At 54.8% G+C, this 23,017-nt stretch overlaps 12 protein-coding genes across 12 annotated transcripts; 8 read left to right on the forward strand and 4 right to left on the reverse strand.

Annotated features, from left to right (window-relative positions):
* Positions 1-1,894: 1,894 nt before the first annotated feature.
* On the reverse strand, positions 1,895-2,660 carry LAESUDRAFT_707141 (40S ribosomal protein S17; the record flags this gene model as incomplete). Its single annotated transcript, XM_040906649.1, has 5 exons — positions 2,590-2,660; positions 2,480-2,535; positions 2,349-2,403; positions 2,083-2,283; positions 1,895-2,017 (listed from the first exon to the last, which is right to left on the reverse strand). Exons 1-5 carry the CDS (start codon positions 2,590-2,592, stop codon positions 1,895-1,897), a joined length of 438 nt encoding a protein of 145 aa, XP_040759305.1. The 5' UTR covers positions 2,593-2,660.
* Positions 2,661-2,962: 302 nt separating this feature from the next.
* LAESUDRAFT_730985 (ribosomal protein S8) lies at positions 2,963-3,887 on the forward strand. Its single transcript, XM_040909947.1, has 5 exons — positions 2,963-3,019; positions 3,080-3,091; positions 3,144-3,243; positions 3,482-3,660; positions 3,712-3,887. The coding sequence occupies exons 1-5, from the start codon at positions 2,999-3,001 to the stop codon at positions 3,790-3,792; spliced, it is 393 nt and encodes a 130-aa protein (XP_040759306.1). The 5' UTR covers positions 2,963-2,998; the 3' UTR covers positions 3,793-3,887.
* Positions 3,888-4,174: 287 nt separating this feature from the next.
* LAESUDRAFT_730986 (uncharacterized protein) lies at positions 4,175-5,612 on the forward strand. The gene is made up of 5 exons (XM_040909948.1): positions 4,175-4,408; positions 4,466-4,638; positions 4,689-4,780; positions 4,833-5,161; positions 5,214-5,612. The coding sequence occupies exons 1-5, from the start codon at positions 4,231-4,233 to the stop codon at positions 5,309-5,311; spliced, it is 870 nt and encodes a 289-aa protein (XP_040759307.1). The 5' UTR covers positions 4,175-4,230; the 3' UTR covers positions 5,312-5,612.
* LAESUDRAFT_707150 (ubiquitin-conjugating enzyme) lies at positions 5,526-6,238 on the reverse strand. Its single transcript, XM_040906650.1, has 3 exons — positions 6,199-6,238; positions 6,014-6,140; positions 5,526-5,964 (listed from the first exon to the last, which is right to left on the reverse strand). The coding sequence occupies exons 1-3, from the start codon at positions 6,199-6,201 to the stop codon at positions 5,588-5,590; spliced, it is 507 nt and encodes a 168-aa protein (XP_040759308.1). The 5' UTR covers positions 6,202-6,238; the 3' UTR covers positions 5,526-5,587.
* A 239-nt stretch (positions 6,239-6,477) lies between these two features.
* LAESUDRAFT_730988 (amidase signature enzyme) lies at positions 6,478-8,833 on the forward strand. Its single transcript, XM_040909949.1, has 11 exons — positions 6,478-6,734; positions 6,783-6,827; positions 6,887-7,076; positions 7,128-7,229; positions 7,280-7,386; positions 7,440-7,593; positions 7,647-8,023; positions 8,075-8,205; positions 8,260-8,423; positions 8,478-8,504; positions 8,563-8,833. Exons 1-11 carry the CDS (start codon positions 6,576-6,578, stop codon positions 8,802-8,804), a joined length of 1,698 nt encoding a protein of 565 aa, XP_040759309.1. The 5' UTR covers positions 6,478-6,575; the 3' UTR covers positions 8,805-8,833.
* Positions 8,685-10,124, forward strand: LAESUDRAFT_454509 (DnaJ-domain-containing protein). The gene is made up of 6 exons (XM_040902539.1): positions 8,685-8,832; positions 8,908-9,077; positions 9,131-9,145; positions 9,204-9,307; positions 9,362-10,014; positions 10,063-10,124. The coding sequence occupies exons 2-5, from the start codon at positions 8,922-8,924 to the stop codon at positions 9,774-9,776; spliced, it is 690 nt and encodes a 229-aa protein (XP_040759310.1). The 5' UTR covers positions 8,685-8,832; positions 8,908-8,921; the 3' UTR covers positions 9,777-10,014; positions 10,063-10,124.
* Positions 9,843-11,592, forward strand: LAESUDRAFT_454068 (uncharacterized protein). Its single transcript, XM_040902538.1, has 3 exons — positions 9,843-10,014; positions 10,063-10,122; positions 10,183-11,592. Exons 1-3 carry the CDS (start codon positions 9,929-9,931, stop codon positions 11,306-11,308), a joined length of 1,272 nt encoding a protein of 423 aa, XP_040759311.1. The 5' UTR covers positions 9,843-9,928; the 3' UTR covers positions 11,309-11,592.
* On the forward strand, positions 11,490-12,460 carry LAESUDRAFT_602850 (uncharacterized protein; the record flags this gene model as incomplete). Its single annotated transcript, XM_040903082.1, has 3 exons — positions 11,490-11,634; positions 11,685-11,928; positions 11,977-12,460. Coding segments are annotated over 3 exons (873 nt in total), but the record flags the coding sequence as incomplete, so codon positions are not given.
* Positions 12,461-12,938: 478 nt separating this feature from the next.
* Positions 12,939-14,663, forward strand: LAESUDRAFT_663585 (MFS general substrate transporter; the record flags this gene model as incomplete). Its single annotated transcript, XM_040905068.1, has 8 exons — positions 12,939-13,372; positions 13,420-13,504; positions 13,552-13,907; positions 13,955-13,989; positions 14,039-14,100; positions 14,151-14,343; positions 14,390-14,447; positions 14,501-14,663. 8 exons carry the CDS (start codon positions 12,939-12,941, stop codon positions 14,661-14,663), a joined length of 1,386 nt encoding a protein of 461 aa, XP_040759313.1.
* Positions 14,664-16,221: 1,558 nt separating this feature from the next.
* On the reverse strand, positions 16,222-18,845 carry LAESUDRAFT_739078 (MFS general substrate transporter; the record flags this gene model as incomplete). The annotated part of the gene is made up of 13 exons (XM_040910970.1): positions 16,222-16,294; positions 16,346-16,569; positions 16,627-17,004; positions 17,069-17,156; positions 17,214-17,555; positions 17,605-17,621; positions 17,673-17,754; positions 17,809-17,952; positions 18,011-18,125; positions 18,193-18,259; positions 18,324-18,469; positions 18,527-18,625; positions 18,677-18,845. 13 exons carry the CDS (start codon positions 18,843-18,845, stop codon positions 16,222-16,224), a joined length of 1,944 nt encoding a protein of 647 aa, XP_040759314.1.
* Positions 18,846-19,148: 303 nt separating this feature from the next.
* Positions 19,149-21,653, forward strand: LAESUDRAFT_763581 (FAD/NAD-P-binding domain-containing protein; the record flags this gene model as incomplete). The annotated part of the gene is made up of 5 exons (XM_040913288.1): positions 19,149-19,392; positions 19,843-20,531; positions 20,580-21,440; positions 21,493-21,583; positions 21,643-21,653. 5 exons carry the CDS (start codon positions 19,149-19,151, stop codon positions 21,651-21,653), a joined length of 1,896 nt encoding a protein of 631 aa, XP_040759315.1.
* On the reverse strand, positions 21,364-22,899 carry LAESUDRAFT_730994 (ferredoxin). The gene is made up of 7 exons (XM_040909950.1): positions 22,533-22,899; positions 22,439-22,481; positions 22,265-22,374; positions 22,080-22,162; positions 21,885-22,023; positions 21,629-21,817; positions 21,364-21,556 (listed from the first exon to the last, which is right to left on the reverse strand). Exons 1-6 carry the CDS (start codon positions 22,768-22,770, stop codon positions 21,795-21,797), a joined length of 636 nt encoding a protein of 211 aa, XP_040759316.1. The 5' UTR covers positions 22,771-22,899; the 3' UTR covers positions 21,364-21,556; positions 21,629-21,794.
* Between the last annotated feature and the right edge of the window lie 118 nt (positions 22,900-23,017).

Genomic DNA, 23,017 nt, shown 5'->3' on the forward strand with positions numbered 1-23,017 from the left:
ATTATGGACAGCGTCAGCTGCCGATAAGGCCATGCACAAATATGACAAGTGTTGGCCTTTCTGAACAGCCTTAACCCAAGTTGACTTCAATCATGAGCAGTTCTAGCAATTGTTCACAAGTCGTGCTGATTTATTCACTCATATTTGAATTGTGGCTCTCTGGCTTCCATAATGGCCGTATAACACGGTTCTGGACACGAACAAAGGTACTGTGCTATTCAAACCTTCTCTTGATTGTCATCATCACAAGCAGCTCAGAACACTTCTTATTTCATCCAATCACTGTCCACAGCATGACCTCACGTCACAATTATCTTTCATTTTTATGCTCAAGTAGAAGTACTAAGTCAAAGATTAATGAAGGTCACTGGTTTATGATTGGAATATTGCTCCAGTAACTGTACCACATAATTTCATATCCATTTAGGATGCTGCTCCCGCACTTATTCTTCATTGTTAAGGCTTACATGGATATGATAGCTAGTTATGAGGATGCCATGGTGCCGGTTTATGAACTAATGAATTCCCTTCATCTCATGACCATCTGCCTCACCATCAACAATCTCTACCTGGTCATTGTCGTCATCGACTTGGATGTCCTCTGTCGGTAGGATAAGGTTTCGCACCAGTGCGGTGATATCCGGCACAAGGACAGCAGCGAAGTCAGCAAGTGAAGGAGCAAAGATGAAAGGTTGAAGTACACGGTGCTGCCAACACGATCTCGATTGAGTAAGCCCTTCGGGTCGCTGCTTGGATTGTTGACACCGTCGAACAGGCAAGTGTAGAAGTCGGGCATGAGCAGGTCTGTGATGCCGAAGGAGAGTGTGCAGCAAGGACGAAACGATCGCGACGCGTGAATCTGGTCTATGGGAGGAGCGAACGCCCGAAACAGCGACACTTGAGAACAAGAAGGTCGTCACGCCGCCGAGGACCGGATTTGGACTAAGTGACCAGGGTTTTGTTAGTCGCACGCATGGACAGCAAGGAGGCGCACCATACTGAAGAGGAAGACACCCGAGATCTTGCCTAGGACAGCAAACGATATAGTTAAGTCGTGTGAGCCGAGAAAGAAGTCAGGCAGGCAGCTCGTAATGCACGCTTCACTTCAGATACCTTTGTTGCCCTGCCATGAAGGCCGACGTATGGGTGTGAGCTGCGAAACGCTGATGCCGGCCGTTGTATCAATTCAGAGTGTAGCAGGATTTGGGTTATCAGGCCTTGCGACACGGCGCGCGAGGATTGCTCCACGTTCATTCGCATCGGATGTGACGGTAACAGTGGGAAAAGGGCGTCGCACGGCACAGCGGAAGTCTACAGGTACAAAGTTCTCTGTAGTCCTGACCCGTTCCGTGAGTCGCATAGGCCACATGACCGTCGCGCTCCCGAAGACGTCCAGCGCACCGACACCCAACTGTTTCGCGGTGCACTTGACAACACTGAGTTCGCGTGTTAACGGAGCGTTGCGCAGCATCGCGCATTGCTGCTGAAAGTGTTCTCCGGCGCATTTTACAGGCCCTAGCATGAAGTACGAACTGGGGCGTGCTATCGTTGTGCAGGTAGGAGGTGGTATTCATCGTGCAGGGAGGTCCATCTTTGTCGGCGGGTAAATGAACAATGCATAGATGCAGTTGCAATGCGAGAACACCTTGCGCTGGCGAGCCAGATCCGTCTTCTATGAGCATAGGATAGCCGAGCGACAGGAGCTTGCATGAAAGGCCTCACATACTTAAGACAACAAACAATCATGAAGGCAGTCATCTCACATTAAAGCCACAGGATGATACACATTATTGGCGCACCGGTGGGGAAAAACTGCTTGCAGAGAGTGCTAAGTACAGATAAGGAGACAGCGCACGGGAATATGTAGATTTTAAGGACACCGCGCGGTAGGTGCTCATGAGCGGCCAGCACCGGGAACATTCCGCCGCTCACGTCGCGGGCCTCGCTCGGGCTGGGCGACAACAGGCTGGACGACGCTGTGAGGGATGGAATCAAAGTTGAGAGAACGGAGTAGTGCCTGTGTAGTGAATACCGATGTTTCTATCAGGAACAATGAAAGAGGCAAGTCGCGACTAAGCGCACCTCAGTGTCAGGGTCCACCTCCAGACCGTTTACGCTGGTGTCAAGAGCCGAGATCTCCGGAACGTAATTGTCCTTCCGCTCACGCTCCTCCTCCTGCAGCTTGAACGAGATACCACGGACGGGACCTCGCTGTATACGCTTCATCAAATGGGTCGTAAATCCGGCAATCTTGTTGCGCAGACGCTTGGAGGGGACAACTGCCTATGTCGGTCCGTATATCAGAATGAATATGCGGTCATCGGAAGGAGAAAATCCGCTGGACTGACCACTTCATCGATGGTACGCTTGTTGGTGTGGAAGTCGAGCGTAAGGCGCGGATAGCTGGACCAACGATTCAGAAATCTCTTCGCGAAATGGCAATGCCAGTCGGGAAATATGAATGAACGGACGGACTTACTACTTCTCGATAATTACTCGGGAAGCCCGCTTCGTCGTCTTGGTGCGAACGCGACCCTAATAACCGGCCCGGCGTGAGTTGCATCGATGAACGAACCGCGAAAAGCTGACCATAGTGCTGGCTACGGAGAGGAGGAGTAAGTGGAACTTCACGGGCTGGGGTAGCTTGCGGCGGAGGACGACAGAGTAGCACACTAGAGCACACTCGTGCCACAATCGGAAGTTGCCGAGCGGCTTGCTGGTACTGTACAGTTGCCCGCTGCGCCACCAAGCGCCCACACAATTTCGTGTACCGACGCGTCGCCGACCTCCATCTCAAGACACACACAAGGTGAATACGGACATCTCGTCTGCTGCACAGGACGGAGAGCACTTGACGAATGACTTCTGCACCACGGTGGTCTTCAAGAGCTCGTCTTGACTCGCGCTTTCCGTAGCACGACACTCGGACGAGCATCTACTGACTCTAGGCTGCTTCGTCTCCAGTACTGTTCCCTCACGGCACCTACCTCTTTCAGCCATGGTTCGCGTGTCTGTCCTTGTAAGTGTAATGATTGCAATGCATGATGCAGTGCTAAAGAAGACTTTACCATTGTCGTAGAACGACTGCCTTGTAAGTTGTTGGATACTCTCTCAGTCAAGAACTGGCTCTAACTCAGTCGTAGAACAACATCGTCAATGCTGAGCGCCGGGGCAAGCGTCAGGTTCTCATCAGGCCATCGTCGAAGGTCATTGTCAAGTTTCTGACGGTGATGCAGCGTCATCGTGCGTGCCTTTTTCCTGTCTTGTCTTGACCTCTTCCCTCGGAGTGATAACTACGATCGACGAGGTTTCGTCCCCACCCGCCCCTCGTTTTAATGCTCCGATACATCAACGCTTGTCTTTCAAAACCATAACACGCAAACTGCATCTACAGATGCGTGTTCACGACAAAGACTATATTTACAACTGTTCTTCTTGCATCAACCGCATGGAAGCGGCGTGCTGACGTAGTTCTCCGTAGAATACATTGGCGAGTTCGAGATCATTGATGACCACCGCTCCGGCAAGATCGTCATCCAGCTGATCGGCCGTCTCAACAAAACGGGTGTCATCTCTCCCCGATACAATGTCCAGATCTCGCAGATTGAGACGTGGATCAATCTCCTCCTCCCCGCGCGTGGATTTGGTATCATCATCCTTGTAAGGTGTTGCAAACTTGTTGGATGACCCTGGATACTGATAATATTGCAGACCACGTCTTCTGGCATCATTGACCACGAGGAGGCGCGTCGCAAAAATGTCGGTGGTAAGCTCTTGGGCTATGTCTACTAGACGTGTGAGCTTGGCAGGATGAGCATGTTGTATTTACGGTACATTACCTTCTCTCGTGTTGCTTTCGATACAACCTATCGCACTACCTTGGCGCGAAATTGGTCGTGTTTTGTCCCCAAGACCGCTCTTGCATGAGCGTTCGACATGTAGTATTGTCTCATTTGATGCGTTGCAAGCTTATATGGCAGTATGGGGCACCGTGACGTGGCATGGACCGTACAAATGGAGTAGTAACAGGTGGCTTGAGCTCGTTCGAACGCGCTCGCCACCCTGTGCCACCATCGTGTGCCACACGACAACAAGATGACCTTGCCCGGGAACGACGCCTTTACACTTGGCCTAACGCATGATCCAGCCCGTCTCGGGCTACAGTCGCCTTCCACCAAGCTCCCCTTCGTCTCCGCCCAACACGGACGTCCGACGTCTCGAACACGGTCGATGTCGACGGGCCTCAGCAATGGCCACTCGCCAGATTCCCAGCCGGACAAACATCCGCCGGCAGCGTCAGAACTGCCGCCGTGCAACCGGAAGCTGAAGCAGACGGAGGCGAAGAAGCCGGGTGTGTCTAAGATCGTGGACTGGGAGATACCCCGCAAGACGTTGCATTCCTCCATTGGTATGTTCTTCTTGCCCCGTAGTCGCGCATTCTCAACGGCTGAACGTCATTTTGTAGGATTCCTCACGTTGTATCTCTACGTGTCCAATGGCTCAGCGCGCAACGTGGTCGTCGTGCTCACTGCCGGGTTGGCAATCATCGTTCCATGCGACATCCTCCGACTTCGATCCGCGCAGTTCGAACGGGTCTACGAACGTGCTGTGGGCTTCCTCATGCGTGAAAGTGAGAAGGTGCGGCGTAATCGCCTCTGTTTTGCATACGATGTTGACAATCACAGCAGAAGAGCACAAACGGGGTGATCTGGTACATCCTCGGGGTCATCTTTGCCCTCTCCGTGTACCCGCTTGATATCGCGGTGGTATCTATATTGATGTACGTCTCACTGCCGTACAATGTGTGGCCGGCTGGCTTATCGTGTGCGTAGTCTCTCATGGGCGGATACCGCCGCTTCCACTTTTGGCCGCCTGTGGGGTTCGCGCACACCATCGCTCCCTCGTCGCCTCCCCATTCTCGGTCTCCCGCTCGCAACGCGCAAGTCGCTAGCGGGCTTCATCGCCGCTGCCCTCACGGGGGCATTCACTGCTATTGGCTTCTGGGGATGGGTTGTACCGACGTTCGGTACCGAAAGTAGGTATCATTGGATAGGAAGGGCCACGGCGAATCACGGGTCATCAGAGAGTGTCGGTGGATGGTTTGGGCTTGCCGTGCTCGGAGTTGTCAGTGGGCTTATATCTGGCGTGGCGGAGGCTCTTGGTACGCTCGTCCATTCCTCGAACGAGATCCACACCGCTGAACCATATTTTAGACCTTGACTCATTAGATGACAATCTTACTCTCCCTATAATTTCGGGTGGCTGCTTGTGGGGATTCTTCAAACTGCTCGACCTCTTCACGTCGTGGTAGGAACTTAGCTTCGGGACTGGTACTTTGCTAGTGGATGTAGTGTACCATCACGCAGATCTTCGTGTGTTCTCGATTAATGTTGCATTGATAGATATTTTTACATTCTGGCCAGGCCTGCATTGATTCCGGTCGCGAGGCGGATGTCGCATAGCGCAAATAGAATGCATAAGCTCAGATGATGTCGTGGTCATTAAATCCAGTTAAACAATGTATGGAATGGGTAAATGTCGAATTATAAGCGAATGGTATACATGCACACGAGCGAACTGTCTCATCTTAGGACGTGGATGGCGCGCCACTGCCCTCCTCCATCTGCTGCTGCTCCTCCGGATCAAGCCAACTCTCCTCTACTGTCGCCCTGACTCTTCTCACGTACTCCTTCATGTTCTCCCTGTAAAGCTGGGCAGCCTCCGCGTTGGCAGGGCTGTTGGGGTTGGGGTCGTGGAGGAGACTCTGTATGGATGTGAGGATGGCGGCGACGTCGTACGTTGGGGACCAGCGGTTCTGGAGGATGTCAAGACAGAGTTCTCCGTTCGCATAGACATTGGGGTGGAACATGCGCGAAAGAAATTTGACAGTCGGTGGCTTGTTGGGATAGGACTCGTCGAAGGTGAGGAGCAGCTTGAACGTGCCGTCTTCAAACGGTGTATCCGCTACGTGTCGTGTGAGCATCGGCCGCAGCTGCGACTGAGGTGACCTTACCTGGCCCAAAGATGACGGCGTTCCACAGCATGATATTGTCGGGACATGGGCTGCCAGAGATACCGCCCGGAGGGTCGGTGGAGAGACGCTTGAAGTCGCGGATGAGGCGGCGGCGACAGTTGGTAGACTGTTCAGGTTATCGTCAGTGTAGTCGATGAGCTGGCCACAGAATCGAGACAGCTAACCATGGTTAACAACGACTAGAAGGTTATGATGAACAAGGATGGGATGCGGTGTGAACTTTGAAGAGTCGATTAGGGTTCATCAGCAATCACGTGATCCAAGGGCCACTCTCCAGATAAAGTAATCACCATGACTGTATCTATGTTCTATTGAATGGCGAATGCGAGCGTACTATCGCGCGTATATCATTCAACCCCATATCTGACACTCGACCACATTTCGAGCACACACCATTCATAGACGAGGGAAAGAAAAGCTCTCAACCTATGTATATACCAAGATAAGGGCCGCTCGGCCCCCTCCTCGCACGGAAGGTATATAAACAATCAGCCATGCGCGATAAGTAACACCTTGCGGGCTCTCCCAGTGAATGGTCGTAATGCCTCGATTGCCCCTTTGCTGGACATTGCTGTCATTTGCTGTTCTGCTTCTCTCGCACGCGACACTGGCAAGTCGACCGTCAGTTCTTTCGACTGAGGTGCTTGAACATCGTGCTGCATTTCCCGATCTGTACGAGGCTTCCGTTGAGGAGTTACAGGTATAACGCCTTTTGTGCCATGAGATAACCGCTGACTTGTGTTCCTAGGCTGGCTTGCAATCTGGTACATTCACGAGCGTCGATCTCGTCAAGGCACGTTATGTGTTCTTCTCACTTGTCCTCGTGTGGGTCAGTAAACTCTATGATCCCAGGCCTACTTTGCTCGTATCGCAGAAGTCAATCTACAAGGCCCACAACTTCGTGCCATCATTGAGACCAACCCTTCAGCCCTAGAGCAAGCTGCTGCTCTCGATACAGAACGGTTGATTACAGGGCCGCGTAGCATGTTGCATGGCATTCCGGTTCTAGTAAAGGACAATATCGCCACTCTTGATGAAGAAGGTTCATGAATTCGTCGTTGGTGACTTGTGACACTAACCGCTGTCGCCTCAGGAATGAACACTACTGCTGGGTCCTACAGCCTGTTAAAGTCAGTGGTTCCCGGTGACGCTGGGGTCGTCAAAAGACTACGTTCGGCTGGTGCTATTATTCTAGGTACGAGCGCATACCGTCCCGCATTCTATGTTTTCTCACATTAGTGACAGGTAAGGCCAACCTATCCGAGTTTGCGCACTACCGAGGCAACCTCGCGTCCGGATGGTCGGGTCGCGGCGGCCAGTGTACAAATGCTTACTTCCCTCATGCCGATCCGGTATGTGTAGCGGCTTATTCGACGAGCGGAATTGAACACTCATGTAGTGCCAGTGCGGATCCTCCTCAGGTTCCGCTGTGGCTGCATCCATCGGACTGGCCGCAGTGACATTAGGAACCGAGACGGACGGCAGCATCATCTGTCCCGCCAATCAAAACAACCTGGCTGGTATCAAGCCCACGGTAGGCGTGACCTCTCGTGCTGGTGGTACGACTAAGCAGAGTGCTTCTGACCCGCGACACTGATACATTATCTCGCAGTGATCCCCATCTCGGAGCACCAAGACACCGTGGGCCCGCTGACGCGTTCAATCTCCGACGCGGCCATCGTGCTCTCGATTATCGCGGGGCCCGATCCGAACGACAACTTCACGCTCGCACAGCCGTACCCCGTACCCGACTACGTGAATGCGCTCGACCGGAACGCACTCGCGGGCAAGCGAATCGGCGTCCCGCGTGCGGTTTTCCTCAACGACACGATCACTGGGAATGACCCGTATGTGAACATGCTGTTCGAGCAGGCACTGGTGACGATAGCCAGTTTGGGCGCAAATATTGTGGACCCTGCGGACCTGCCGTCCTCTGAAGCGATTGTGGCGTCGAACAATGAGACACTCGTGCTCGATGTCGACTTTAAGGTGAGCGCGGTTGACAGCTTTCTCGTGCTATTTGGCTCACATCAATGGTAGATCCAACTGAACGAGTGGTATGCTTCATTGCTGGAGAATCCGTCCGGTGTGCGGTCGCTTGCGGAGCTGATCCAATTCGACAATGATTACCCGGGATTGGAGGAGCCTATCGGCTATACAAGCCAGTCTATGTTCGTTATTCGAAAGACTCCTCCCCGGTAATTCCACTAACTCCTCGAACGCAGACTCATCGAATCAGAGACAACAAATGGATTCAACTCGACTTATTATGCTGCCCTCGCGTACGACAAGGAGATGGGTGCTATAAACGGGATTGATGCTGCCCTGCAGATGTACGAATTGGATGCCTTGGTCCTTCCTGCTCCTGGGTATACGACAACACCGGCAGGTACGCGTGCTGCTCTGAAATCACTTTACATGCATTTATGCATGAGCTTTGTAGCAATTGCGGGTTATCCTATTGTGACAGGTGAGCACCGCAAGTGAGCGGAATTGCATGAACGCTCATCCTTGCTCGGCGTCCATAGTACCGATGGGCTTCTACCCCGAGAACGTCACGATTGGCCTGGCTGGGCCGGAGACCGTGTACCCAGCGCCGGGCGTACCGATTGGTCTCTGCTTCCTAGGCACAGCGTACAGCGAGTTTGACCTCATCTCGCTTGCGTACGCGTACGAACAGCATACTCATACTAGATTGGCGAGGCGGGCATATGCAGAGGCAGTTCCGACGACGCAGTTGTGGGATGTGATTTATGGGAGTGCAGCTTGAGCTAAGATAAAATATATTTCAGTGCGGGGTAAATCTCAGATTCAAGTTTCGGATGTTCCCGCTGACAGCGGGGGTCGCCTCCTTTCCGTGCATGGCTTTCCAGCTACGACGTTGACTATGAATTTCTCGACATTAAATACCTTCAATCATTCCATCATAAGCGGTCCAGCGAGGTATACCCGGAGAGGATTTTCCTCGACCTCTTTCTGTCGCCATGAAGGACACTACGGGACCCTCTCCGTTCCGAAGGATGCTAGCAAGAGTCAGATCAAGGCACGTTTGGTCAGTTTCCACCGTCTGTACGTGCTGTATTGAACGACATGCAGTCGAGCTTTTACAAGGTGCGATAGATCAAGCTCAACTCGTTCGCGAAAGTCACGATGAATTCACGCCGTGCAGCTCAGTAAGATGTATCACCCTGATGTTACACAGGATCCAGAGGCAAGAGAGAAGTTTCATGCAGTGAGCGAGGCCTACGCGGTGCTGGGTGACGATAGGAGGCGGTACGTTGCATGCTACTCTGCCATCGAGCAGTTCATCATGGAGATGTTGCGCAGGAGAGCGTACGATCGGTCGTTGGCCGTACCCTCAACGGTGACGCATGCAAAGAGTTCATCTCACTCTTCACCATATTCGCACTGGTCGTCAGAAGGTCGCCGCAGAGGTGCAACCTATGCATGGGAGCATTCGCGGCGACCAGGAGCGGGCAATTATCGGCCGCCACCAGGGTACCAGACTGGTTACAGTCATCCTGCAGGATCGCAGTTTCGGCCGCAGTCGCAGCATTATGACCCGTTCTTGTCGCCTCATGTCAGACGGGCGACACAGAAGAAGTCGGCGGCGGAGGAGGAGCACGATCGAATACAGCACGAGTCGGGCTTCTGGCGGACGATGCAGGTCATCGGAATCATCATGGCGATTGCGACAGTCGGCGGCGGGTTCACTGCGAATGTTAGCCTTGTGCATTTGTAGTCCATCATGTTTGTAGGATAGGAAGCGTGACCACGTTAGCCGAGCTGTTAAGCGCGCCGCGACGAGGAGTCTCAGCGTCACCACCACCGCTGATGAGCTGTCCTCGGTGCGAGCGATCACTGCGTCGTCGTCCGTGACGCTGTCTCTCGTCGATGACCCTCACCATCCTCGTCTCCTTTTCTCTCCTTGCGCTGGTCGTAACAGCGCGCCCCATCGTATCCAATGATACCCCCGAAGTGTCAGTGCCGTCCGTCTCTTTCACTTCTGCCGCTGACGCACACAGCAGCGTAGATTCATTTCACGACGTTCAAAATGCTGTCCAAGCCATCTTCGAGTCACGTACGGGGTGAGCTCCAAGTCTGCCATGGTTACCGCTCACAGGCCGTGCTCATGTCTCTTCTCGCAGTGAGAGCCTCGCGTGTCTATCATGCGATGGCGATCAAGATGTGCACATCCACCTGACCTCGAGCGACGAGCAGGACGCGTATTTGGCTCGCCTGCAGGAAACACCGGATGCCGTCAAAGCGGTGCTGCCTCTTAGTCCGGATGGCGACCTTTCCGACGACGAGAGACGGATATACCACATCCTGGGTAGCCAGCGCACAAGCCTTCTTGACGACTTGGATGGCGAACAGGATCGTTTACCAGAGCTGCAAAAGGCGGAAGACCTCGAGCCTCTGACGGAACCCGACGCGACAGAGGAGAGCCTGCGGCCGTCGTCAGAAGATGCAATGTCTCCTTCCTTGCTTGTCCTCGCCATCTCCTGTATTGCTGCGCTTCTTGCCATGTTGTGCATCGCCGTTACGTGGTACCTTATCCGTTGGTATCGTTCGCTGCTGCTCCAACTCGGCTGGGATGTGCTGCCACAGCTCAAGAAAGGCTCTTCCATTCGTCTCCCCGATGATAGCGACTTTTCAACAGAGTGCAAGGTTGTCATTGACCGTGAGACGTCTCTGAGCGCTGCACTGAACGAGAAGTCGTCGTCGGTTTCGGATGAGAAAGTCCAACCCGTGCAAGAGACGTCTCTGCTCTTCACCGGCCAAGACGTACCAGAACAACCCTTTATCACGCATCCTGATCCGGAATTGCTGCCTCTGCCTACACTGCCGTCCCCGTTCCCCTCGTCATCTCAACCGTCCCGACCGGTATCACCATCCCCACGGCCCTCTCCTCTCCGCCGACCGCTTCACATGCGCGAGGTTGTTTCCCCTTCGCCGATCTCCCAGCCCGCCTGGGCCCTGCGCGCGACGGACTCGCCCACGCTCGGGCTGCACAGTCTCCGGCCGACGGCCGTGTCCTCGCCGCGCATACCTGGCGCGCTGTTCGACGACGACGAGGAACAGACGGCCGCCCATCGTCGGGCGTACCGTGCGCCGGTGCCGGAGCTCGATATTGCATTTGCGCTGCAGCTCCGCCCTGGCCTTGGGGTGGGCGCCGATCCCGCGTGGTTGGTGCGCTTCCTAATGGCGATGTTTGGATGGATGACGGTGCTCATTGGCGGAGGCGGCGCCAGGGCGGGCATGCGCCACTAACCCACTCGCTCGGTGTATTTTAGCCACCACCACTCATTCCTTCATTTATACCTGCGTTTTATCTTTGTTCTGAATACCAGTCGCACACAATCGTTATTTGTTGTCTACGTAGGCCGTGTGGCGTCTATTTAACCCACGTGAATGCGAGCCGCGCGCCTGGCGGACAACCGCCACTTTACTCATGCCGCCGCGACCGCTGTCCAAGTCGAGCTCAACGTCGTTTCGCCCAACCAATGATGCAGCCACATATCGCGACCTGTTGCTGTTTGAAGAGCGGCTCAAGACAAACGCAGCGACGCTGACGCGGCGCAAGCACCGTTATCAACGTGCGTGACGGCGACCGGCTCTGTGTAGATGTTGCTCTGATGGCACTCAGTGTTTCTCGGACAGCTGCTGCTGATCATTGCGTTTCTGCTGTCCGAGGTGCTGCTGCAAACGAACCTGCTCGCGATCCCATATGCGTATGTGCTTTGTTGGGCGCTGCCCGAGGTGTATCAGCCGGACACGGTCGTGCGTGTCCACCCGTACTTTGCGTCGGGTCTGCTGTGCGTCGCGGTGACGACGCTGGTGCTGTTCTTTGCGAGTGGGATGTACGCGGAGAAGATTGGGTATGCGAACCGGTGAGTGAGACCGCACAGCGTCGTACACGCGTTTCACGGTGCGTGCAGATATGTGCCACACGCGAACCGGGCGCTGCGCAACTTGAACATGTACCTCAACGTGCGGCAGCCGCCGCTGAAGCTCCCGTTCAACCCGCTCGCGCTGCTCTTTCCGCGGCCACGAGATCCACCGCCGCCATCTCGCACCTCTTCTGCAGCATCTGTCCGCCGCCGCTCGCCGAGTCCCAACGCACCTAACAAGCGCAGCACGAGTGTGCCGATTCCGCCGATCCCGCCAGCATCGAATCCGCGGGGCGAACTCATCTTTTCGTCGCGTGTGGAGCGGGGGTTTCGAGAGTCGTACGAGCGGTACCGGGCGGCGTTCGAGCGGCGGAGGGAGGAGCGGGAGCGAGCGGCGTTTGGACAGACGTGGGTGGGGTGGGTGTGGCTGAAGGTGCGGTGGGTGCGCAAGGGCGCGGTGGCGGCAAAGGCGAGTGTAGGGACGCCGGGAAGGGGGAGCCCGATGCCTTTGAGGGCGGGGCGGAGGGCGCCGTCGCCGCCTGGGAGCGCGGGTGCGGAGGCCAAGGCGCACCCGCTGGCGGCGGGGGCAGTGTCGATTGGGAGTGCGGGCAGAGGGTAGATGTACGAACAAGTGGATTTATTGCGATCACCGGGGGCGCGCGGATCCGGATGAACGGGAAGCGAGAAAGGAATTTGGTGGTCGGCGGTGGCCATGGAGAGCGGATGCGCGCCATCGGCGACGAGGAGGGCTAAGGAGCTGCCGAGGATGATAACCGTCGATAAATGCCGGAAACGCGCCGGCGAATAGCGACGTCGCCGCAAAGAAGCCGGGGTGCCACACGCGAACAGAAACGCTGGGAGACGCTCATAAATGTATGAAATAATGATCATCTCGCATCTGTCCTCGCATGGACCTGGCCCGAATGAAGCTCCCTCCTCGCGACGTTCCTTCACCCATGCGTCCCACTCCTCTCCTTTTCAGCCACGTCCTGGCTTCCTCTCGCTCAGACATGTCTCTCTCCACCGCCAGCTTTGACAAGGAGCTGGCCTCTCTCCCGCCCCCCGCTCAACCCACCGATCCACCCGATGGCGGTCTCTCTGCCTGGCTCACCATTGCGGGTGCCTGGATGGTCCAGTTCTCCACCTTTGGGCAAGTCTCCTCATCCTCCTTCCATCCGCCCGCTCATTCCCTTTTCAGCTACATCAGCGCGTTTGGTGTCTACCAAGGTCCGTGTCCCGCTCCTTCGCCTGTCTCTCCTCACCCGTCCCCAGACTATTACGAGACGGTGTATCTCTCCAGCCAGACCTCATCAAACATCAGGTCTGCTCTCTGTCTTTCCTCCCGACCTCCACTCACACCCCCCAGCTGGATTGGAAGCCTCCAGCTATGCCTCATGTACGCTCCGGGCCTCTTTGTCGGCCGTGCTTTCGACGCCGGCTACTTGTGCGTCGCCAGCCGTTTCATTTCATCCGCACCCTCACCCTCCGCAGCCATCACCTGTCCATCGCCGGCGCCCTTCTCTACGTCTTCAGCATCTTCATGCTTTCTCTCGCCAAGCCCGATCAATACTACCAAGTCCGCTCGCTTCCTCCCCCCACATCCCGCGCTAATCCTCCCTCCAGATCTTTCTCGCCCAGGCAGTAGGCATGGGCCTCGGCCTCGGCACCGCTTTCCTCCCTTCCCTCAGCATCGTCTCCCACCACTTTCGCCGTCGCAGAGCACTCGCTATCGGCATCGTCATCAGCGGGGCCTCTGCCGGCGGTATCGTCTTTCCCATCATGCTCAATCGCCTCATCAACTCTTCCGTTGGCTTTCCCAACGCCGTCCGTGCCACCGGTGCTGTCTGCGGTGCCCTCCTCCTCCTCGCCAACTGCCTCATGCGCACCCGCCTTCCCCCAAAGCAGTCTGCTGCCACCATCAGCTGGTCCCAGATGCGCGACGTGATATGCGACGGGGCCTATCTCTGGTCCATCGCCGGGTCAGTGGCCCGCTCTGCCTAACTTCCACTGCTCATTCTTTTCTCAGCGCCTTCTTGACCAGCCTGGGCATATACGTTCCACGTGAGTGCTCATGGCCCCTCTGGTTGGCTCCCCGTTGATCCCCGCGCAGTCTTCTATCTCCAGCTGTTTGCCGAAGACCACGGCGTCGATTCCCGGATAACCACATACTGCGTGCGTCGTGCTTCTTGTGAAATTCGCCCCGCTTCTCATTCGTGCCGCAGCTCGCCATCCTCAACGCAGGCAGTATCGCCGGCCGCCTTGTGCCCACCTTCCTCGCAGACCGCCTTGGCGTGTACAACATGATCCTGCCGAGCATCCTCGCCTGTACCGCCCTCATCTTTGCCATCTTTGGCGCGACCAACTCGGCGGGCATCATCCTCGTCGCCCTCCTCTTTGGCTTTGCATCAGGCGCATGTGCGTGTCCACCCGAAATTGATTCCCGCGTACTGACAATTCGCAGACATCTCGCTGATCCCGTCGCTACTCGTTCAGCTGTGCAACTCGATGAGCGAGCTCGGGTGAGTGGCACGCACATGCCGGGTACGGGCGGCTCCTGATTGCCGTGCCGCAGCGTAAAGATGGGCCTCGCGTACACCGTCGTTGCCGTCGCAAACCTCACTGGCAACCCGATCGCGGGCGCACTCCTCGGCACGGGCCGCAATGATGCAACTTTCCTCATGTGGTGGCGCGCCCTCGTCTTTACCGGGGTGCGTGGTTGGCTCCTTGCAGCCTGATTCCGGCTGACGCTGTTCTCCCGTGAAGGTTTGCGCGTTTGCGGGCCTCGCATGCATGACCGTCTCGCGGATACTCTTCGTCCGCCGGAAGCACACCCAGCGCGTCTGACGCGCATCGCACCTCCATCTACGCATGTACTTGTTCACTGGCTGACTGTCATTGCTGCACCTCTTCACGTCGCCCTCTGCATATTACTGACCGCCACACATGCCTCTTGGCTACTAGACTTTGCCACTCGCTCGCTCGCATGCACATCACACAAAGAACCCAAACCGCTCCCTCAGGGATACGCGGACTAGCCCACGCCCTCGCCGCTCCACCATATCAGCGCACTCCGATATATAACTCGCCTGCATATATCACTTATGATACCTGCACTGTACATACTGTATCGCCCGGTAATATACCCGCATGTTGTATACTCTGCAAGAAGGGATTATAATGCCGGACGCACCGGACCATTGAATTGTGATGTGAACAAACACGCTAACCTCGGATGGTTGGGGCATGGTGGCAGTACCGCGCGAAGTGTGTATGTGCTCTAGTGCCGGTCTCTCTTGGCCCATACAGTCGACGGGGCGGTCATGAGCCCATACTGCACATGCGCTCTTCGTGGTGATCCTCAAGGCGGAGGCCGTTCTTTGAATGCCTGCGCACCGACTGGAAAGCGTGACGGCGACAAACTTTGGGTGCTCGCCGCCCACGCCTTACGGTCAAGGCATTACATCCTCCCATATAATCACTCGCAGTGGTGACACACCCACTTCTGGGATAGAGTCGTTCCGCACCGTCATGCGGTCCAGGCCGGCCATCAAGTAAGAATAGGCGAGTGGCCGGAATGAATCTCGTAATGTTGTCAGGAGATGCAGTTCCCTGTCATTTATCCAAGCGATGAACGACTCACGTCACCAAGGTTCGTGCGACGCCCCAACTCGGCCCTCTGATGTTGAGGCGAGCAACGCGGCCTATTTCGTTGGAGAACCGATCTTGAGCTCAATGATTCGCTCTCGAGTGACATCCTGACGGAACGAGCACTCGCATTGCAGTATCCGCAGCAACTCGACGAGCAGACGCAGCCAACACGGCGCAATGCGGCAGCACGTACAGCCACATATGGACAGATTGCTCGTGATATCAGATGTGGCGACGATGCGCGTGCCAATGCATCAGGATTGCCCATAGCGGCGCCTGAAGAGAAAGGCTGAGGATCTGAAAGAAGCATCAACGGACGCCCTGTTCCAAGAGGTGGCCGTTCGCCAAATAGAACATCTCAGAGAGAGATGCACTGGGTGAGAGAGCTTAAACCCGGCGATCCTGTCGTTTATGATAGATCCCACGCACTGCACTACTGGCCTTCCGATTGGAGTTGCAGTGATTTTCCGATTCCAGCGACTGCTTGTAGCAAATGTGTCGCGATATGTTAGCATAACTGAGATTCGCGTTCAAAGTTGTCGACGAAGTTGCCATGTAAAGGTCAGTTGTAAAGCAGAATGAAGATTCACTGGAAAAATTATACATGAAACAATCCAAAGCTGCGACGACAGCGATAGGATATCATCATCGTCGGCGCAATTCGTGCGCTAATCGAACAGTGAGCACAAAGGCAACCGCAGCGGCCAATCCTCCTAGCCTATGCCAAATATGTCTTCATTTAGTTTTCGCAGACATTGTCACGGCTCACCTGAATACTATCGCGTAGGAATTCGGTCTCCCAGCTGCCGCAGCGTCGTCCCTCAATAGTAGATCAGAACCTTGCGGCAAGTCCGCCGGAGTAGAGGTACCGTTCCCAGCTTCGATCGCGTGGGAGCGGTCGTCAGCTGAGCCGCCATCTGCTAGCGCAAGAACGATGGACGCGATGCCCGTCATAATAAACTGCGGCATCACGATAAATATGTTGTGTATGCCCTGGACGAGCGAGGGTCAGCGTTGCACCAACCAGCTCACGTTTAAAGGAACACCGACGATGATGACGCCAGCTTTCGCTGCAAGCCCACCGCTGTGCTCTCGCGGCGCCCGGTCAGGCTCACTATGCGCAACAGTCGGCACGTGGAGGTGGCTTGTCTGCGCCGACAAGTTCGACATGATCTCGCCGCGAAGCTCCTGTATCTCATCGTGTTCCTGCCCGTCCATCGAGGCGGACGATCGGAATGACTGCACCTCAGCCTCCAGCCCGCTGTCGTCGTCGCTGTCACGCGACCCTTCGCCACTCGCAACAAGGAACTGCCGCTCATGTTCTTCCGCATCGGCTGTGAGGTCGCGAGATCTCCGCCGTGTGTCGTTTAGCATAATGGATCCGGTATCATCTCCTGGTGCATTCTCGGTGAGAATCGCTTCTGCGAGCTGGAACGCAGAGCAGTACGTAAGCACATGGACACATAGTTTATAAGCAGCACGCTCTACGCACCAGGGAAAATGGAGCCCATTGCGTAATGGACCATGAAAACCCAGTCAACGTTGTGAAGATGGTCGCGCCCCAGACGCTCGAGTAGAAACTGTCCGGTTGAATGGTCAAATCGATTAATCGGTAGCATGGTCAAAACTGGATTTACAATGTAGCTGCCATGCACCCCGCAAAGATTAGATGCGAGACAGCCCACAGCATCGCGAGATGTATCTTGATCCGTTCATACATCTTCGCCCACCTACTTTTACTCTCGTTGAGCGTGCGCTCCAGCAGTTTACGACTACTGGCCGCCTCGCAGACAAAGAATGGGAGCACCACGTTCGACGCGAGGCTGAGGATGGAGCTGTAGAACATCGCGCGCGAGCCGAGGCGTGTTGCCTCGGCATTCAAGGAGGGATCATCCGCGCTGTCCGGGTGCACGCGCTTGTGCAGCTCTGCGATAAACTCGGTTGTGTAGAAGAGGACAGGGAACCAACCTATCCATGCGCTACGGGACAATGTGTAAAGTGTGACACGGATAAAAGGGGGGAACCTACAAGAACTGTATCATACACTGGGCAGCGACCCGTGAGTGACAGCATCAATCTTGTTGATGAGAACATACGATCTGTCGGATGATGGATGGTAAGTTGCGTGCGTTATACCAGAGATCGCTGAGCTCTTTGCGAAAGCTCTTCTTCGCTGCTCTGAACCCGAGATGATGACACGTGGTGAGGAGCGCGATATTTGGACGGACGCACTTGTTCGCAACCACCACCCTCTCTTTTGTACAGAGAGCAGTGACGAGATGCATCACAACAAGCAAGAATGATCCTAAAATCGACAGTACTTCGAGCTCGGTATCACCTAAGAATGGGAGCACGGTAGTCAAATCGACATTGCCTCTGAAATTGGATTAAGCAATTGCACGAGCAAGATGTACAGAGAAAAAAGAATACTGACATAAAATATCCTGCGACGCTCCCGATACCGAGCATGCGAGCGGCCCAAGCATTCCCTTCCGCTTGATCTGACGGTGGCAATGTATCAACTAGCAGAGCGCGATCCACTGCTTGCACTGCATGTACGAGACGGCGGAAGCCAGCTCAATAGAGGACACGAGGGCTTCGGTGAGACTAACAAACCTGCGTTGATAGAAAAGTCGACCGCAAAGAGAGCGACGATCGCAAGCCAAATTGTTAACAGACGATTCTACCAATAACAGGGAATTCTACGTGATGAACTGCATCAGAATGGGGGAGAACGCAGAACGCACCGCTATGGAGCCGGACGGAGTGAAGAGGGTAGCGAAAGGTCGGGTGAAGCCTAACAGGAGCATGGCAGTCACACATATACATGTTCCGGCAAGCATGTAGGGTCTCCGGCGTCCGAACCGTGACTTGGAGTTGTCGGCGAGGACACCTGCATAGCAGAGCGACATCGGACTTGAGTAGTATCTCGGCTGGTTCTTGAACGCACCAATCAAAGGTTGGACGACGAGTCCAGAAAGAGGTCCTGCAAGAAAGACAGTGGCGACTGCCGACTTGGAGAGACCCAAGGAGATTAGGTAAGGTGTACCTTGCAGGACGCATCAGGCTCGGTTTCACGAGCAAGACATGGACGCGTTACCATAAGACATCTCGATCGACCAAAAGACTTGCACGCCGAGCAGACCGACGGTCAGAGCTGGAAGTTGCAGCCAACGCGGGCCAAGAATCCTGGCAACTCCTGTGAGATGGGAGTCGTCGTTGTCCTCCGCACCTTCCTCTGCGAGAGGAATGGCTCCGAAACCAGTCATGGTGTGCAAGCCCGTCCAGAGCGTACGAGTAGGAATAAAAGTACAGAGGCGACCTCGTTCGAGGACGAGAGCGGAGGTGGGTGGTTGCGCAGTTGCTGTGGCCGCCGCGTGGCCGAAAATGACGGAAGGGTGTCCAGAGTCCATCTGGAAAGCGATCGAGGAGGGACCCTTAGCACTGCGGGGTACGAGCGCTTAGAGTGCCCCGCTCGTGATTGTTCCCCAGACTGTGTCCTCCTCCGGCCATCCGTAACCCGAGTGCTCCTTGCCTCTCATCCACCACCGTCGCTGCAATTTGTAGTGTCCATGCTCTCTCGCTGCGGGGAGCACAGAGCACTCCTCCGCTCCCTGCGCTCGCTTCATTCCACCCCACGTAGAACGCGAGAGCTCTTCGACCCTTCGACTGTAGAGAGAATCTCAGATGAAGTCGACGTTTGTATCGTTGGCGCGGGTCCTGCAGGTCTCAGTGCTGCCATACGTCTGAAGCAGCTGGAGCAGGAGAGAGGCTGCGAAATCCGTGTGGTCGTTCTCGAGAAGGGTGCTGAAGTTGGTACGCACATTATTCCTGAAATACATCATAGTGTCCGAAAACGCCAAAAGCACCAATATGTTTAATTTCGAGTACTTCCAAATGTTCAACTCGCGAGCACTCATAATCCCTTCACGCGATATCGAGCGAGCATAGAAGCTGGCGAAACGTCCAGCTGCTTCGATGTCCACTCTATCTTAAACCTAGTTGACCATTGTTCGAGTGTGGAGAGGCCTATTCCGATGCTGGCTTCTCTCGCATTCGGCGTTGTTACTTTTTTGGAATGTCCAGACTGAGAATCTTCACTCGGACTTCGCGCATATGGGTCATCGTCTGGCCTTGATGTCTTCATGGCCTCTCACATAATGTATCACATTGGCATTTTCAACATTCGACAGTCAATGGCGTTGTCTCACGAATCGCTTTCCTTGTATCGGCCCCTTGATCGACTCTGACCGATATAATGAACAGGATCTCATATCCTCTCTGGGGCCGTCATCGAGCCGCGCGCTTTGAACGAGCTCTTACCCGACTGGCAACAGCGAGAAGGACATCCTCTCACTCAACCCACGACGCATACCTCCATGCGCTTCTTCACCAAGTCACATTCTTTCCGCATCCCGCAGCCTCCCCAGATGGCCAAGATGGGCACACACGCCCTCTCTCTCTCGCGCTTCACCGCTTGGCTCGGCAGCGTTGCAGAAGAACTCGGTGTCGAGGTCTATCCCGGCTTCGCAGGCGCAGGCATCGTGTACGGGCCCGACGGACGCAGTGTGCTCGGTGTGCGAACGAACGAGGTCGGGCTCGACCGTGAAGGACGGATGAAGGACAATTTCGAGCCGGGAATGCAGTTCAACGCCCGCGTTACGCTGCTTGCAGAGGGCGCGCATGGATCGTTGTCAAAGGAGATAATTCGCCGCTTCCGCTTGCGCCAGGATAGCGACCCACAGACATACGGTATTGGCGTGAAAGAAGTTTGGCGCGTTGACCCGTCAAAATACAACCCTGGACAGGTCGTGCACACAATGGGATGGCCAATTGACTGGCAGACATACGGAGGAGGATGGGTTTACCATATGGCGGATGGACTCGTCAGTCTGGGGTTAGTGGTAGGGCTGGACTACGCGAACCCGTACATCAGCCCGTATAGAGAGTTCCAAGTACGTTTACGCAGCGTTAGTTCACGACGTTTGCTAATATATCCTCAGCGTATGAAACATCATCCTTACTTCAGGGATTTACTTTCAGGCAACTCGTCCCGTATCGCGTATGGGGCACGGACACTCAATGAGGGTGGCCTGCAGTCCATTCCCAAGCTGCATTTTCCCGGTGGCGCTCTCATCGGCTGCTCCGCAGGCTTCGTCAACGTCGCAAAAATCAAAGGCACGCACAACGCGATGAAGAGCGGTATGCTCGCTGCCGAGGCCGCGTTCGACGCTGTCACGGCACAAGACGGCGCGGAGGCGGAGCGCGCGCCTACGGACATGAGCAAGTACGAGGAAGCCCTGCGCAACAGCTGGGTGTGGGACGACCTGCGCGAGGTGCGGAACGTGCGCCCGTCGTTCAACACACCGCTGGGCATGTGGGGCGGCATCGCGTACTCTGGCATCGACACGCTCCTCCTCAAGGGCCGCGCACCATGGACATTCCGGAATACGAAGAAGATGAGCGATGCAGCACACACAAAACCCGCCAAGGAGTTCAAGCCGATAGACTATCCACCGTTCGAGCCGCCGTTGTCGACCGACTTGCTGACCAGCCTTGCCCTCACCGGAACAAATCATGCGGAAGACCAGCCCGTGCACCTGCGCGTGAGAAGATACGAGTCTGTGGCAAGTGACTCAGGCGCAGGGAGTGATGCAGCAAACGAAGACATGAAGTCGGAGAGATTTGTCGAGGGCAGGGAGGTGCGAAAGGAGCATGTACGGATTAACGTTTCCGAATACGCGGGCCTGCTAGGTCGTGCATGCCCAGCACAGGTTTACGAATATGTCGACGACGAAGCTTCTTTAACCAATGACAAAGAGGACGACAGTTGGGGAGGCAAAAAGCTGGTTATCAACTCACAAGTAGGTTCTCTTTAGCACTCTACCGCGACATATCGAACTCATGTCGTGTCAGAACTGCATTCACTGCAAACTATGCGATATCAAGGTTCCTACGCAGGACATCACATGGACGGTGCCTGAGGGAGGGGGAGGGCCCAAATATGGTAAGCACCATGCAATCAACGAATCGGCGTAGTGTCGTTACTGACCGGAATCGCTGCAGTGGTCACCTAGGCTTCATTTGTCCGCCGATGGTCCGTAGCATACATTACGTCGTAGAATACACATAACATCTCACGCACTGGTGCCAATCGTATGCCAAGCATTGAATTTAGCGGCACCATCGCATCCTTTGAGATCAAAATAGTCGGCCTGTCAGTGATGGGCTGATTTCTTCCCTGTATTTGTGCAAGGAACCTCTGATCAACGAAATCTGAGAGACGAGAAGGACGAAATCGATCATACCGTCAACGAACATATTTCTTGTTGCCGCCGGGAGTGTGGCGGTAATGCCATCCAGATCGCGAGTTAACTGCACTTGACATCCAAGTCGGGATGTGTCTGTTAGACCGAATGCCATGTCGAGCATATCGTTTTCATCATCCTGAACAAGGCAAAGGATGAATTTGCCTTCTTTTGAAAGGCTCGGAAACGACCCACCTCAGGCTCGGGTAAAAGATCGTAATGTTTCGAATCTAGGATAACATGGCAGGTCGAACATGCTACAGAACCTTCGCAAGCACCTGTCACAGCGTGCATTGAGCCGAGATTGCGAGCGATGGCGTGAATGATAATTGAAGGCAAGTAGTCGAGGTCTAGTCTTGTGCATCAATAGAGGTACATACCTTCCAGGTCTATATCATACTCATGCGCGACGCTCAGCAGGTCATCCCCTTCGTTCGCCTCCACGGTTTTGATTAAGTTTCCCTTTGAATCTTTCCAATGCACTTTGATTCTGAATGAATCAGCTCGAACGAACTCTCCTGCTCTATATACAATCTGAAAATGTATGTGCTTACCCAGTACCAGGCTTAGGTCGCTCGACACCACCATGATATGCGACTGGCCGCGTTTGAGTTATCAGTCTGGCCGGTAGATATGCGAGAAACTCACCTGCACTCAAATGGAATGCACGCCGAGCCAACAAAGAGCCCGAAATATCGGTCAGAGCAAGTGCCGTTGGGGCATATCGTGTACGAGGCCGAACAGGAAGGCGTAACGGTGAAGCATGGCAGAGCCGGTGTGATGCGATTCTGAATGGTCGTGAGAGAGAACGGACAGTCGAGGAGAGCATAGAGCTAGATAATTTCGAAAGTATGGCGGTGGGTGGCACGAAAGCGCATGCGGACATGGTGGTGATGCGGAAGTGTGAGGGGAATGTGCGTACGCAGAGAAGGATATTTGAGCAAATGGCGAGCAGCTGAGTCAGTTCGCTCGTGCCGCGTATGACCGGTGACCTATGGACGTATTGGGATTTGGAGGTGAGTGCATGTGTGATCTCCAAAAGACCGTAATAGCATACACTTGGTGCAAAATCCAATCATTTCACTGGAGACATGTCACCATGTAATATGTGTGACAAATGTGAACTGGTATTT

The sequence above is a fragment of the Laetiporus sulphureus genome, assembly GCF_001632365.1.
Source record: "Laetiporus sulphureus 93-53 unplaced genomic scaffold LAESUscaffold_58, whole genome shotgun sequence".
NCBI lineage: Eukaryota > Fungi > Basidiomycota > Agaricomycetes > Polyporales > Laetiporaceae > Laetiporus > Laetiporus sulphureus.

Excerpts from the sequence above, each read along its gene's own strand:
- LAESUDRAFT_730985 (XM_040909947.1), top strand. The coding sequence starts at position 2,999 with ATGGTTCGCGTGTCTGTCCTT. Across the intron at positions 3,244-3,481 it reads GACGGTGATGCAGCGTCATC|AATACATTGGCGAGTTCGAG; the intron begins GTGCGTGCCTTT and ends AGTTCTCCGTAG. Across the intron at positions 3,661-3,711 it reads GATTTGGTATCATCATCCTT|ACCACGTCTTCTGGCATCAT; the intron begins GTAAGGTGTTGC and ends ATAATATTGCAG.
- LAESUDRAFT_730986 (XM_040909948.1), top strand. The coding sequence starts at position 4,231 with ATGTCGACGGGCCTCAGCAATGGCCACTCGCCAGATTCCCAGCCGGAC. Across the intron at positions 4,409-4,465 it reads GACGTTGCATTCCTCCATTG|GATTCCTCACGTTGTATCTC; the intron begins GTATGTTCTTCT and ends GTCATTTTGTAG. Across the intron at positions 5,162-5,213 it reads TGGCGTGGCGGAGGCTCTTG|ACCTTGACTCATTAGATGAC; the intron begins GTACGCTCGTCC and ends ACCATATTTTAG.
- LAESUDRAFT_707150 (XM_040906650.1), bottom strand. Across the intron at positions 5,965-6,013 it reads CGCCGTCATCTTTGGGCCAG|CGGATACACCGTTTGAAGAC; the intron begins GTAAGGTCACCT and ends CACGACACGTAG.
- LAESUDRAFT_730988 (XM_040909949.1), top strand. The coding sequence starts at position 6,576 with ATGCCTCGATTGCCCCTTTGCTGGACATTGCTGTCATTTGCTGTTCTG. Across the intron at positions 6,828-6,886 it reads CGAGCGTCGATCTCGTCAAG|GCCTACTTTGCTCGTATCGC; the intron begins GCACGTTATGTG and ends CTATGATCCCAG. Across the intron at positions 7,387-7,439 it reads ACTTCCCTCATGCCGATCCG|TGCGGATCCTCCTCAGGTTC; the intron begins GTATGTGTAGCG and ends ATGTAGTGCCAG.
- LAESUDRAFT_454509 (XM_040902539.1), top strand. The coding sequence starts at position 8,922 with ATGAATTTCTCGACATTAAATACCTTCAATCATTCCATCATAAGCGGT. Across the intron at positions 9,308-9,361 it reads CTGGGTGACGATAGGAGGCG|GAGAGCGTACGATCGGTCGT; the intron begins GTACGTTGCATG and ends GATGTTGCGCAG.
- LAESUDRAFT_454068 (XM_040902538.1), top strand. The coding sequence starts at position 9,929 with ATGACCCTCACCATCCTCGTCTCCTTTTCTCTCCTTGCGCTGGTCGTA. Across the intron at positions 10,015-10,062 it reads TCCAATGATACCCCCGAAGT|CGTAGATTCATTTCACGACG; the intron begins GTCAGTGCCGTC and ends CGCACACAGCAG. Across the intron at positions 10,123-10,182 it reads ATCTTCGAGTCACGTACGGG|TGAGAGCCTCGCGTGTCTAT; the intron begins GTGAGCTCCAAG and ends CTCTTCTCGCAG.
- LAESUDRAFT_730994 (XM_040909950.1), bottom strand. The coding sequence starts at position 22,770 with ATGTCCGCATGCGCTTTCGTGCCACCCACCGCCATACTTTCGAAATTA. Across the intron at positions 22,375-22,438 it reads CGACCTAAGCCTGGTACTGG|AATCAAAGTGCATTGGAAAG; the intron begins GTAAGCACATAC and ends TGATTCATTCAG. Across the intron at positions 22,163-22,264 it reads GTATGATATAGACCTGGAAG|GTGCTTGCGAAGGTTCTGTA; the intron begins GTATGTACCTCT and ends ACGCTGTGACAG.